Source organism: Furipterus horrens, unplaced genomic scaffold (assembly GCF_987537825.1).
Source record: "Furipterus horrens unplaced genomic scaffold, mFurHor1.1.pri manual_scaffold_2, whole genome shotgun sequence".
NCBI lineage: Eukaryota > Metazoa > Chordata > Mammalia > Chiroptera > Furipteridae > Furipterus > Furipterus horrens.
This window is the reverse complement of record NW_028327172.1, coordinates 166,582,072-166,595,558: the sequence shown is the minus strand read 5'-3', so window position 1 is coordinate 166,595,558 and position 13,487 is coordinate 166,582,072. Positions and strand designations below refer to the sequence as shown.

Sequence of the window (13,487 nt, the reverse complement as noted above, 5' to 3'; positions counted from 1 at the left end):
GAGACTGGGTAAATAAATGTTCTTTCCTTACTTCCTTTCTAAAAGCTAATTGTTCTACATAAAGTTGTTGGAAAAATGAAGGTACTTTAGTGAGGGAATCAGTTATATATATTGAGTTTGATTATATACGTTGTTTAGATTATATAGAGATAAAACTATATAGAAAGTAGAAGAATGTATTAAATAGCTTATACCCTGCCATGGTTTCAAGTGTCAAATGTTTACAATAATCTTTTGTCTAATGTTCATGGTGTGGCACTGCCTAATTTGCTAATGTTCTGATGTATAGGTTAAAGAGAGATTATGTGCTTTGGGTACCAAACTTTCAGAAACCATAGTTGGTATTTTGAGTATATCTGTATTATTTTATGAAAAGAGCTTTTATTTCTAGGAGGTGTTCTGTAGAAATTCTTAAGAATAATATATCTGTTAGCTTTTGCTTAATAATAAAACTTTAAAAACTCAGTAGCATAAAACAACAGGTATTATTGCTTGTGTATCAGTGGGTCAGCTGCTCTAGACTGAACTTAGTGGAATCGAACTACTCATTTTTGCTGGGCTTGCTCACATGCCAGTGGATTTGCTGGGACTGGTTTCCCACAGTCCTCATCTTCTTCCTGGCACTACTACGCTGTTCTGAGCCTGTTTTTACATGGAAATGGTAGAAACACAAAAGGGCAAGTGGAGTATGTGAGGGTCTTAAGGCCTGCCACTTCTACCTTCTGTTGTATAATGAGATAGGAAGGTTGTTGGATGGCTGACTGAGAGGTTAGGAAAATGTTGACTTTTTTTTTAGTGATGAAATTTGCAGAGTATAAAAAACTTTTGTTTAGGAGATGATACCTGTTCGAATATATGGAAAGATTTGAGAGCTATATGCATCTTGTTTTAAGACCTTCAGTGTATATTTTAATCTTCTCATTAGAATAACCTTACATTAATGTAATTTTCAGAAGAGCTTGATTTTGAATAATAAATCTTTTTTGTGTGTGTCTGCAGCTCAAATATAAGTTTTAGCTTTTTGGGGGGACCTGAATTTTGTGATTCAAGATTTCTAGCTCAAAGGTCTCTGAATGGGAGAAAGAGGATTAACATTTGTTTAAAATTTATTCTACTCATTACAACATTGAACCTTTAGAGGATGGAATGAGTTTCAGGTTTTGATTTCTTTATCTTTGAAATGGTAGTTCAAGAATGTAAATAAATACCCTGAAAACACACATAAATACCATAAAAACACTTTTCATCCTGTTTAATAATTTGGATTAAAGCGAGTCAGGATGTCTTGACAAGAGGATGAAGGAAGCTGCTGCCTGCTCAGGTGCCTTCCTCTTACGAGAGACCCTGAACAAATTACAGCCAAATAGGTGTGAGGCTTCTGAGAGCTGGATATTGATAGGTAAAAGTCACATTCTTTTTGCTTTAAAATTCTAAGAAAAAACCAGCCATTTCAGAAAATACATGAGAATGCTGTTTAGACAGTAGTAATAAAAGAAACAGATGTGTATGTACCTTCTTACAGATTTCAAAGTAACAAACATTCATTTATTCAACCTTGTTCAAAGAAAGTTTCAAGTTAACACAAGCTTGCCTTTTTAAATTCCTGAACTTGATTTTTATTAGAATGGTTTCTGAATAAGTCACGTATTTACTTGTATTCTTAAACTATAATGTATTCTTAGTATTTAAGAACTGTCGTTCTTAGACTGTCAATTATTGTAGTATATTGTAGTATTAATAATCCTCTCAGGGTTTTTGTATAGCTGTTTGATTTTAGTAAGTTACTCTTCCCATTACCCCTTACCTAGTTTAGAGTATTAGTTTCTTAACCCATATCTCCATTTCCACTCTTGTGATTCCCTTTTCCCCCAATTAAGGAAATTGTTTAAAAAGTCAGATCAGGACGTTTCCTTGGTTCTTGAGTTAAAATGCCTTACTCTCGCTTTCTTGACCAATATACACATTAGCTTTCTTTAAGCTATTCAAAGTCATTAAGCTCTTTCCCAGCTGGAGGCCTTTGTAATTGTCATGCCTTATCACTTGCATGCTCTTGTTCCAAATCTCTTCCTGGTTAATTCCTGCCTGTCCTTCATTTTCAGCATAAATATCACTTCCTTAGACAGACATTATCTGATACCCTCTCTTCCCCATCCTCCTTCACCAATTTAAATATAAGCTTCTTTCCTATTATTCTTATTGCACATAATTATGATATATGTTTATTTGTGAGATTGTTCATTGTTTATCTCTGCCTTTAGATTATAAATTCTATGATAATAGAAACCTTTTTTTAGCTTATCACTATTTACCCAATAACTACCACAGAATGGAATAAATATTTAAAACTGTGATGCTGTCAATTATAAGGTGGTACACCCTGATTTCATAGATGTTAAGATGTTAAGAAAAATGGCAATATCATTAGCAGGATATCATCTATCTAAGATCTTATGTTAGACATGTAAAATGTGAAAAAATGTAATTCACTGAATCAATACTTACTAGTGTAATGAGCATCCCTACGGGGGAATTGTGAAAAAGCCAATTTCCCAGTACCTGAGAACATAAATGCATCTCTTAATTTCTTTGTGATAGACTGCATTTATTAAAAGTATGTCCTCTTGAACTTACTTCTTTGGTTAGCTGGGCAGGTAGTGAATCAGATGAACAAGAAGCTGCAGACAGGTTTTACGGAACCAGAAGTGCTACAGATATTCTGTGATACCTGTGAAGCTGTTGCAAGGTTGCATCAGTGTCAGACTCCAATAATTCATCGGGATCTGAAGGTAGGAACTTTAGACTACTTATGGATTTATACATTTTATACTTTCAAGTTAAAATTTTCTTTGGCTGTTTTCTTCTAAACCAGTTTTTATTACCAGTGTTACAGAACCCCTGGGCTGCTCCAATTGAAAACAAACCCACGGGCTCTTTAGTTAGGGGCCCGATTGCCCGCCGCCAAAATTATAACTCTCAATACCAGAGTTTGGTGAAAAGAAAAAGAATTGTTTATTTAACAGTTATATAGATTTAGTTATTTGCGGATTTCTGTTGTTAAGTCTTATGCTCTTTAAAATACCCACAAACACATATCCTTGCCTCCCCCACTTCCAAACCAGGATAGTTTTGGGAAAGTCAGAGAAACCGTTTCCCTACTTTCCCAACACAGTTCAGCTTTACCAGCAGCTGCCAATCATTCAATCTGATTGGGGAGGTCCTTTCTGTGCTGTGGTGCCCTCCAGCTCTCAATGCAGAACCACCTGGATTCTCAGCCTCCTTGCAAACTGCCTTCTTCCTGCAAACTGCGCGGATCTCCTCTCCTTCTCAAAACCGCATGGCGAGAGCCTCTTAACGCAGCCTGGAGACCCCTTCTCCAAGCCACATGGAGAAGGCCCCTTCACCAAGCCACGTGGAGGGAGCACACGAGAGAGCGAGAGCGAGCGCGCCAGAGAGAGAGTCAGAGCGCCAGAGCCAGAGCTCGAGTGAGAGCCCGAGTCAGAGAGCGAGAGAGTCTCAGAGTGAGAGCACGAGCGAGAGCCAGAGAGAGTCCCCGAGCGAGAGTCTGAGAGAGTCTGAGTCCCCGAGCGAGAGTCTGAGAGAGTCTCAGAGTGAGTCTGAGAGAGTCCCAGAGTGAGCGCACGAGCGAGAGCCAGAGAGAGTCTGAGCGCGAGAGTCCGAGAGAGTCTCAGAGCGAGAGTCTGAGAGAGTCTGAGAGAGTCTCAGAGTGAGAGCACGAGAGAGAGCCAGAGAGTCTCCGAGAGCGAGCATCTGAGAGAGAGTCCCAGCTAAAATGTCTGCAGCTGCTTATATATCCCTGACTGCGTCATCTGACGCAGTGGGCGTTGCAAACAGTTCTGACCATTCACAGAACCTTACGTAGGCTCTGTGTGCTTTCCATACCGTCCCCTGGTTCAAGACTCCTCCCATCTGCCTGAGGCTTTGGATGCATTAAAGCCATTTGCATAAGAAAGACACTAGCCACCAGCCTCAGGCATGTGGAGGCATTTCAAAAGCTGCTTCCTTCTCCCCATCCCCCAGCTGCAAGCTCTGGGGATTTTTGGACTCCCCTGTTTCTGTAACAACAGCACTGACATTGGTCTTTGTCCCCTGCTGCATTTTCTGAGGCCATCTAAAGACTTGCTATAGATTAAAATTTTCTTTGGCTGTTTTCATCTAAACCAGTTTTTATTACCAGCACTGACATTGGTCTTTGTCCCCTGCTGCATTTTCTGAGGCCATCTAAAGACTTGCTATAGAATTTGGTGGTGATTATCTGTAAGATCACTTGATCTTACCTTTTTGTACACTCTGAATATATGATATCCATTTGTTACATCGCAAGAAGTCCCCAAAGGGATTAAACATTCCTGGTATCATATTGCTAGAGATATCAGTACACATATCCTGTAAAACTGTAGGTGTTGCCCTAGCTGGGTTGGTTGGAGCATCATCCTGTGCACCAAAGGGTTGTGGGTTCATCCCTGGTCAGAGCATATACATACCTAGGTTGCAGGTTTGATGCCTGGTCAGTGTGCTCATGGAATGCAGCCAATCAATGTCCCCTCCCCCTTGCCCCCCAGTCTCTCTCCTCTCTCTAAAATGAAAAAATAAATCTTCGGGTAAGGATTGAAAAAACCACCACCAACAAAAAAACTATCTCTTCTGATACCCCAAAACACTAAGATTACAAAAATGATGCTTTCTGAAATCCTTTATGAGCAGATGATCTCATGGCTAACCATTTCCCACTCAAGTCTACTCAGATTCACCTTCTTAGTGAGTCTATCTTGTACTGACTCATTTATAATTACAGACTAACATTCTATTCTCTACTTGCTCTTCCTTTTATTATCACTTGTCTCCATCTAAGATACTATACAATTTGCTTATGTATTATGCCTACTGTTTATTTTTTTTCTCTCTCACTAAAATGTAAGCTCCATGTGGACAGGATTTTTCTCTTTTCTATTGATGTATCCAAAGCATTTAGAACAGCTCTTGGTACATAGTGTGTTCTCAATAATTAATATTTAATGAGTGTGAATGAATCTTAATTCTGACTGATTACACAAAATTTATGAAAGGTCATAATAAAACTCTTTAAGATACAAGAGAATAGAAGATCTTACTTAGAATATAGGTTATAACCATGAAAATATCATCCAGGGAACTCTATGGTAAAAAGGATACGAGTTAAGACAAGGTTGAAATGCATGACTGCAGACCTCTGTCCCTTGATTTGGAAAACCAGTGTAATTTATTTCAGTACTTTTAAATATGCAACTTTTACATTTACCTAATAATTTGGTATGATTTTTTTAGATTATTAAAAATCATTAACTTTTTTTCATGTAGATATTTTCAGCTGAGCCTTACTACTTTAAAACCAGAAAAGGGATCGAACTGCATAATTTTGTATAGGCCATATTGCATATGCTTAGTTCTTTGTACATGTATAAATTTAAGCAAACTTATGTTTAGATTTCTTATATTAATCTTTATTGTGTGTAAATCTTAAGAGGTGGGCTAAAATGAAATCTAGAGGAAAAATGATAAACAGTAATTGAATATTTTTATAGAATTGAGAGAAATTGAATTACTATCCAAGACTGTGTCATAAAAATAAAGTGTATTGTAGGAAAATGTAATAAAATAGTATCATTTATTGAGTGCTTACCTTATTCCAGGCACTGTTCTAAGCACTCTACATGTTTTAATTAATCAAATTTTTATAATAATAGATCTTATCTTCCCCATTTTGTAGATATGGAAACTAAAGCACAGAGTGGTTAACCAAATTGTCCAAGGGTATGCATGCTACTGAGTAGCAGACTTGAGCTGTGAATCTACATTCTCTTGTTCTAGAAAGTGTGTATGAATTTATTTACTTTAGTTACTACTCTAATCTCCAAGTTAAGACATTATGTCAAGTCCTTGTTTTTCAGTATAGTATTTCAGATAAAAATGGTATTAGGAGTCAGAGGTATAATTTTAATGGTTTTTGGTATTACTTGTCTGTAGATAAAATGAAATGTCAGAAATGGAGAAAAATGGAGCTACAGCATAGACTCTGACTGCTACAAATTCTCTTTCACTGAAGTACTTTTAGGGAGGATTTGGGGTTTTTTGTTCAAACAAATCATCCTGGAATTAGAGAGACACTTCTCTGTTCTTAGTAAGAGAAGCAGTAGAGATAGTAGAATATATTTTTGGTCTGATTCATTTGACCTTCCTTACAGTTTGAGGTATCATGTATGTAGTATGTATATGATATATATATTTGTATATTTATGTATATATGTCACAAAATCTTCAGTGTTTATTGTACAAGGTCATGGTTGTAAAAAGATCATTTTCATTTTAAAAATAGTACTAATTAATTGATTTTCATCTCTTAAGGTAGAAAATATTTTGTTGAATGATGGTGGAAACTATGTACTTTGTGACTTTGGCAGTGCTACTAACAAATTTCTTAATCCTCAAAAAGATGGAGTTAATGTAGTAGAAGAAGAAATTAAGAAGTAAGTATTCATCTTTACTGTGTTTGTCTTCAGGGAATTTTAGTTAACTTGGGCCTGTGATCAGCTCTGCTAGTATGTATTGTAGATATTCCATTCATAGATTTCTTCAAAGTATTTTTATGCCATAGACATTAATTCATTTATGTCTGATTTAGCTCAATAAGAAGTGCATTTTACCATGAATACAAGTTTTTCATCTACATTGTAAACACATTTATCAAGAAAATTGTTAAATAAACTTATGGTAATTAATGGAATTACTAAAGGGAGTTTTTAGTGATCGTTGAAGTCAGTTAAGCTCTTTGTTTTTTACTAATACCGAGGATTTGTTCTTGTTAGGAATATTACTAGAAAACAATTAAACTTTTATTTCATATTTAATATTAAGTTGATTTCTGTATGCATTTAAAACTCTGCTGAAACTGTTTTACTTTGTAATAGTGTACGGGAAAGCTCTTATAGAAAAATAAATCATATCTGCTTTATGTTTTTTTAGTCTTGTACTTTCCATGGTTGCTAGATTACCTGTAAAGATTCTTCTCTGACTTTTCTATTTTCTAGCTTGAGAAAATGGAATTGTTTGTAAATCTTAGATTACCTTAATAAAATGATACAGAATGCAGAAAGATATGTCAGAATAAGAATTTCTAAACAGTTGCCTTTTCTACGTTGCAGCCCTCACAGACTCTCGATTCTTTAAGGCTGACTAGGAGTTATTTATTTGAACTGCAATTTATATTTTCAAATAACTCAAGTAGAACTGACATATTTTGAAATGAACCAAGTAGATCTTGGTTCATTTGTTATAACACTATGGATTTCTTGAATCTGTATTTCAACTCAGGGAACTTAGCTTGTAATAATCATGTTAGATTTTATAAAAACAAACTCCTTAGTAAACATAAATGTCCTGAAGAACTTAAGAACAATAAATTACTGAACTTGCTTCCTGGGATTGAGGCTACTTTTAAAAAATGATTGGGTTGTTATATATAATGGCTACTATAAAACTCTGCTCAAGCTTGATTTTATTTCTTATTGTTCAGATCTGAGTTAAGTTTCAGTAGAGTTTTGGATTAGTAGTGAATGTAAGCTGTGTGAGTGTTCTTGTGCTTTGTGGCTCAATTAAAGAGTTTATGGTCTAACCATTTACTCAGTTAACAGATGTTTATTATATAGGGCCTACAGTGTAGTGGACACTGTTGTTGGAGGTGCAGGATTGCTGTAAACAAAAGTCCTGCCTGCATGCAGTTCGTATTCTGGCTTGTTAGGTTGCTATTCAAGGAGTGTCATGCAGAATGTCCCACCAGTCAGGGTCATTGTAAAAAGTAAGATGGTAGAATGTTGACCTTCAAGATACTTTGTATAAAATAAACTATATTAACACTCAAAATGAATTTTAAATTATGCCATGATATAAGAAGTCCTTCCTTATTTTGGTAATTTCTACTATGAAATTGAGCACTGCTTCATTAAAATATTCGGTTCATAATGTATTTGGGGTTTTTATATTGGTAAATTTTCACAGTATCTTATAATTACAATTATGTATATGATGGCAGTGAATATTAGAATTGTGCTTAATTAGTTAGAATTATGCCACCTACATTATTTTTAAAACAACAATTATAAAAACAAACCTAAAGGAGATTTACTACCATGTGCAAGGAAGGATGTTAGAGTTCATAAAAACAAAGTCCTTAATAAACATATAAATTAATGTTTTAAAGAAAACAAGTTTTTTACTTTCAAGTTAACTGAGATATTTTGATAAAGATATTTTAATAGTCAAATTATATTATTTCAAATAAGAAAGTCAAGGAAAACTGTTTCCAATACATTGTCTTTAAGATTTTTGTTTTAAAGAGAACTAAATTTTTTATCATTAGAGATGCTATTGCACTTGTTGAATAAAAATGTGTATACATGCTTTGTATTGTTTAATCCTTGATGGACTTTTAATGATGACAGTTAAAAATAATATTTTTTATCTAATGTTATTGAGTTGAAAAGTATTTTGCAGTATTTTATGTAGAAACAATGTAGTAGCTGTCTTTTAAAAATATATATGTATATATTTCCACTCCATTTTACTTATTTACTGCCAGGTATACAACTCTGTCATACAGAGCCCCTGAAATGATCAACCTTTATGGAGGAAAACCCATCACCACCAAGGCTGATATCTGGGTAAGGCCAAGAAAGGTTGACATTTTCTCTAACCAAATTAAAAAAAGTGAGTTTACTTGATTATTTGTCCTCTGGCCCCCAAAAGGTATTTCCTAATAAGTAGAAGAGTGGTATACAGTAGGGCTTCTTATTCGGGAGATGAAAAATACTAGAATATTTTATCCTCTTAAACCTGAGATGGAAAGCTTAGGTATGAAAAAGCAAATAAAGGACTTCCATATAATATAACTGCCATGAGTTAAAGAAAAATTTTTTAAAGATTTTATTTATTTTTAGGAAAGTGGAAGGGAAGGAGAAAGAGAGGGAGAGAAATATCAGTGTGTGGTTGCTTCTCACACCCCCCCAGCCAGGGACCTGTCTCGCAACCCAGGCATGTGCCCTGACTGCGAATTGAACTGGAGACCTTTTGGTTCACAGGCTGGCACTCAATCCACTGAGCCACACCAGCCAGGGCTGCCATGATATTTTTTAGAGTTTAGATTATATATATGTTTTTGATTGAGTGGAATTTTGATTGATCACTATCGAAATGCTGGACATAACTCTTAAGTAATTACATGGATACTTTTTTGGAGTATTTTAGGAAATTAACACGAGTAAAACTTTTTATTTGTTAACTTACTGTTTAAAACTTTTTCTAATTATAAACATGTCATTGACTAGCTTCTTACATATTGAAATTTTTTTATTTAGCATTTATATCTGGATTGAATTATTAAGATAGGTCATGTTTCTATATAATTGAACTTCGTTAGTATGTCAGTACCCCTTTAACACTTATTTTGTAAGTGAACTATGTTTTGGCTATATTTAATAAACTAGCAGGAAAGTATTTTAAATGTGAATTCATTTAAATTCATCTAGTATTTAGCTATATGAGGGGGACCCAAAAAACCGAGAATTGTCTTCTGCAGGGCAGGCCCCCTGTAGTACAGGCTACCCCTGGTAGGTGAGTGTTCTAGGAACCCATCTGTATCAGTATATTGGCTGGCATGGTTGTGAGAGGCTGCTTTTGGCTTCAGTGAATTTGTTTTGAAGACTTTTTCAACATGTTTGCCCATTTCATGATGGGTAATTTATGAGCACACCTGCCCAGCACTGTTCTGAGTGTTCAGCAGTTTTTGATAAAAAAACAGCATGACCCCCATGCCCCACCCTCCCTATTCTCGCAATCTTGTCCTGAGTGACTTTTTTTGTTTGTTTGTTTCCCCAATGAAAAAGTCCTCAGAGGGAAACATTTTGCCCCTGTGGAAGAGGTGAAACAGAAAACAGCTGAAGCACTAAAAGGCATCCAAATCCACGAGTTCAAAACCTGTTTTAAGCAGTGGAAAAAATGTCTCGATAGGTGTATTGCATCAAGTGGAGAGTATTTGGAAGTAGACTGAAGTTTAAACATGTAGGAATAAATACACAATTTTTTATAAATCAATTCCAGTTTTTTTTGGGTTCCCCCTTGTATCTACCACTAGTGATTATAGTAGGGATCGTGGAAAAAAATTCCTTTGGAAATAGTTCTAGAGTTTACAAGAAAAGTCATCTTTATTTTGTTTTTAAAACGTCATGTTCAGAAAGTACTCAGATGTAATGTGTAAAACCAAAGGAATATCTCTTTGGTTTTTTTCTGGCCTCTTATTGTGGTTGGGATACCCAGATATTCTTGCAAGGTAGTAAATAAAAATGTGAATATCTTTGATATCTTTTTATCTGTCTACATAATATATAATTTTTCACCAAATAGTGGTTCTTAAATCTTGTGGTAGTTGAATTTTTAACCATATACATAATTGATTCCAACCACAAATAAGTTTGGTTTAAGCTGATGCTGCTTATAGATCATCAGCTTGTATAACTCAAATTCAGTTTGCTTTTCTCACATTAACATTTGACTCATTGAATGGCTTATAGTATAATGTAGAAAGCAAAATCAGTTGGATCTTTGAAAAAAATTTTATTGATAGAGAGAAGTGGGGGGAGGTAGACATTGATATTATTCTAGTTATTTATACATTCATTGATTGATTCTTGTATGTACCCTGACAGTAGATCGAACTTGCTATCTTGGCATATTGTGACAACGTTCTAATCAATTGAGTGACCCGGCCAGGATCTCAATTGGATCTTAATTGATAAAATGAAAATATTAGAAGAGTTGATTGTGGAAGCTTTTTCTGTCCTAATATTGTGACTGCTGCTGAAGTCTGTATTACCTAAAAGAGTATTTCAACAACAGAAAAAACAACAGATATCATAGCTCAATTACTGTTTTGAAATCATTAAGTGTTGATAAAAAAAAAAGTTACTCTCTAGACACACACACATCATTACCCATATATTAACAAAAAGGAGAGGGAATCTGTTTTTATTGTTTATTTTCTACCAGTCTTAATGTGGATGCCAAGCTGCATACTAAGTTTTGAGTGAAAAGTTTAAAATTTATACCATTTATTGATTAGTATATGGAGTAGTACTTCTGTAACAACTAAGTGGGTATAGTTTTGAGGTTATAGGTACTCAAAAGATAAAAAAGAAGCAAGAAAATAATCAGAAGAGAGAATCTATTTTTATATTCTTGACAGAGATAGAACTTCAATTTCCATAATGTCATTTTTATGCCTTTTGTAGCTCAGGTGAAACAGAAATATGCTATAGCATTTTAGGTGAGAGGAAAATAGAGGCTGGTGATAGCCTCTGAAATCAGGTCATTCGCTTCCTCTTGTTTTTTGAACAATTCTTGTTATATCAAGTGTATAAAAAGGGAAATGCCTTTGGTGTGGAAAAACTGGGACACCTCATTGTGTTCAGACTAGGTGAAGCAGAGTGTTTTAGATTTATGTTTTATAGTGACATGGTTATCTAAAATTGTTATCTGGGAACTCCCACAACATTTACTGTAACACAAGACACACTACTAAAGTCTGATTGTCAAGATAAAACTGGCTAAAGTGCAGACCTCTTTTGCCTAGATTGTCACCTGGGTAGGAGAAAGATGTAATTTAATGCAGATAATACACTATTAATAGTAGTTTTTTAGTGTTGTTAAGGGAGCCTTATGCTCAGTTTACAGCATACATGCTGTATATATTTTATGTATAGAAGAAAGCATCATAAATTGTTTTAAGCCACATTGAACTGGTTATTTTTATTCAGAATCTTCAGTTTTGTTAATCATGATAAATAACCCACCTTGTAATGTCTTTGAATGGATGTGTTGAAATTTCTAGAGCCTTTCATTTTTCATTGGAAAACTGTTAAAATATTGAAAGAAATGTTTGCTAAATTAATATTCTTGAACTCACATAGGTGTTTCTGTATATCGTGATCTTTGTAGTAGTTATAAAACTTAAGAGTATTTGTTAGTTGCATTTGCTAAATTGATATGTATTGCTATGTGGGCAAAATTGAAAGGAAAGCTGATTTGCTGATTTTTAGATGGTAAGGCAAACTTTAGTATTGTTGATATAATTGTTTACTAACTATATAATTTTGTACAAATCTGTTTAGAATTAGAAATACCCCTTACAGGCTTACAGATGACACTTCTTGTGACAATATAATGATTTCTTGACCTGAAAATTACATTTTATTACTGGCTCTCTGATTTGAGTTTGGGCTGTTAGCAACTTAGCTCAAAATTTGTTTTTTAGGGTATTTTGTCTTCATTGTCAGCAAGTATATTTATTAGTGCTATGATGTCTATTAAGCTATGCAAGTGAAGCAGACAGAGCCTGTCCTTTTTGAATTTTAATATAGATTACCCAATATAGATTACTAATATAATTAGTAAATTATAGAATAAAGATCATAGGGTTATACACAAAAATAAAGACTAATATTTGATAGTATGAAATAAATAATGGCACATGCTTAGTGAATTACCAATAGAAATATACTGATGGCTGTTTGGTAAATTTAACTGTGATGGCTAACTCATTATTTGGAATCCTGGGATTTTAAAACATGTTTTATAGTAAATTTTCTTAAAATGCTGCTGGGAGGAGCCTTGTACTTACATTGTTAGTTATATGCTATTTATGTACTAAATATACATTTTCCTTGTGGAAGAAATAATTTTTTTTTTATTTTTCCTAAAAGGAACTAACCCTAGTTTGTTACATCTTTCATGATCTGGAGTTCTGTGATAGCATTAGTTTAGCCAGCTGGCCACAGATGTGATAGAAGATATGGAGATGATACAGTAAATGTCTTCTCAAAAACTAAGCACATTTATTTGTTTAAGCAAATGATTTGTGAAAAGATTGATACAGTGTAGAAAAATTAGGGTTTTTTTTTTTTAGTAACAAATTTAGTTTTTGGTTTAGTGATGTTTTTATGTCTTGTGGTTAAGTTGATTACTTGAGTTCTGATGATATTTGTTTCTTTATTTTACAGGCACTGGGATGTTTACTGTATAAATTGTGTTTCTTCACTCTTCCTTTTGGTGAGAGTCAGGTTGCTATATGTGATGGCAGCTTCACCATCCCAGACAATTCTCGTTTCTCCCATAACGTACATTGCTTAATAAGTAAGTACTTGGAAAAATCAATGACAACATTGTAAGATACTGTACATAGGGCCTGCTCTTATATCTTTTTGCCTAAATCTAGTCTTTTAATTTCATTTATTATATTTTTATGACGTTACAGTAAAGAAAAAATATTTTAAAAAGATGTTCATAGACTTTTATGGAGTGCAAGCAGCCTAATTACTGACAAGTACATTAAGCCCTTGATAAGCTTTTGTAGAACACAGTGGTTATTTCTTGAAAAACTTACAGCG

At 34.2% G+C, this 13,487-nt stretch overlaps 1 protein-coding gene across 1 annotated transcript in view; it reads left to right on the top strand.

The window, feature by feature from the left end:
* The window catches only part of BMP2K (BMP2 inducible kinase), a 115,565-nt gene that overhangs the window by 51,574 nt on the left and 50,504 nt on the right, over positions 1 to 13,487 (top strand). Inside the window, exons 4-7 of the mRNA XM_090266722.1 lie at positions 2,644 to 2,786; positions 6,400 to 6,521; positions 8,630 to 8,711; positions 13,101 to 13,233. Coding sequence (XP_090122848.1) covers positions 2,644 to 2,786; positions 6,400 to 6,521; positions 8,630 to 8,711; positions 13,101 to 13,233 — 480 coding nt within the window. The remainder of the gene's footprint in view (positions 1 to 2,643; positions 2,787 to 6,399; positions 6,522 to 8,629; positions 8,712 to 13,100; positions 13,234 to 13,487) is intronic.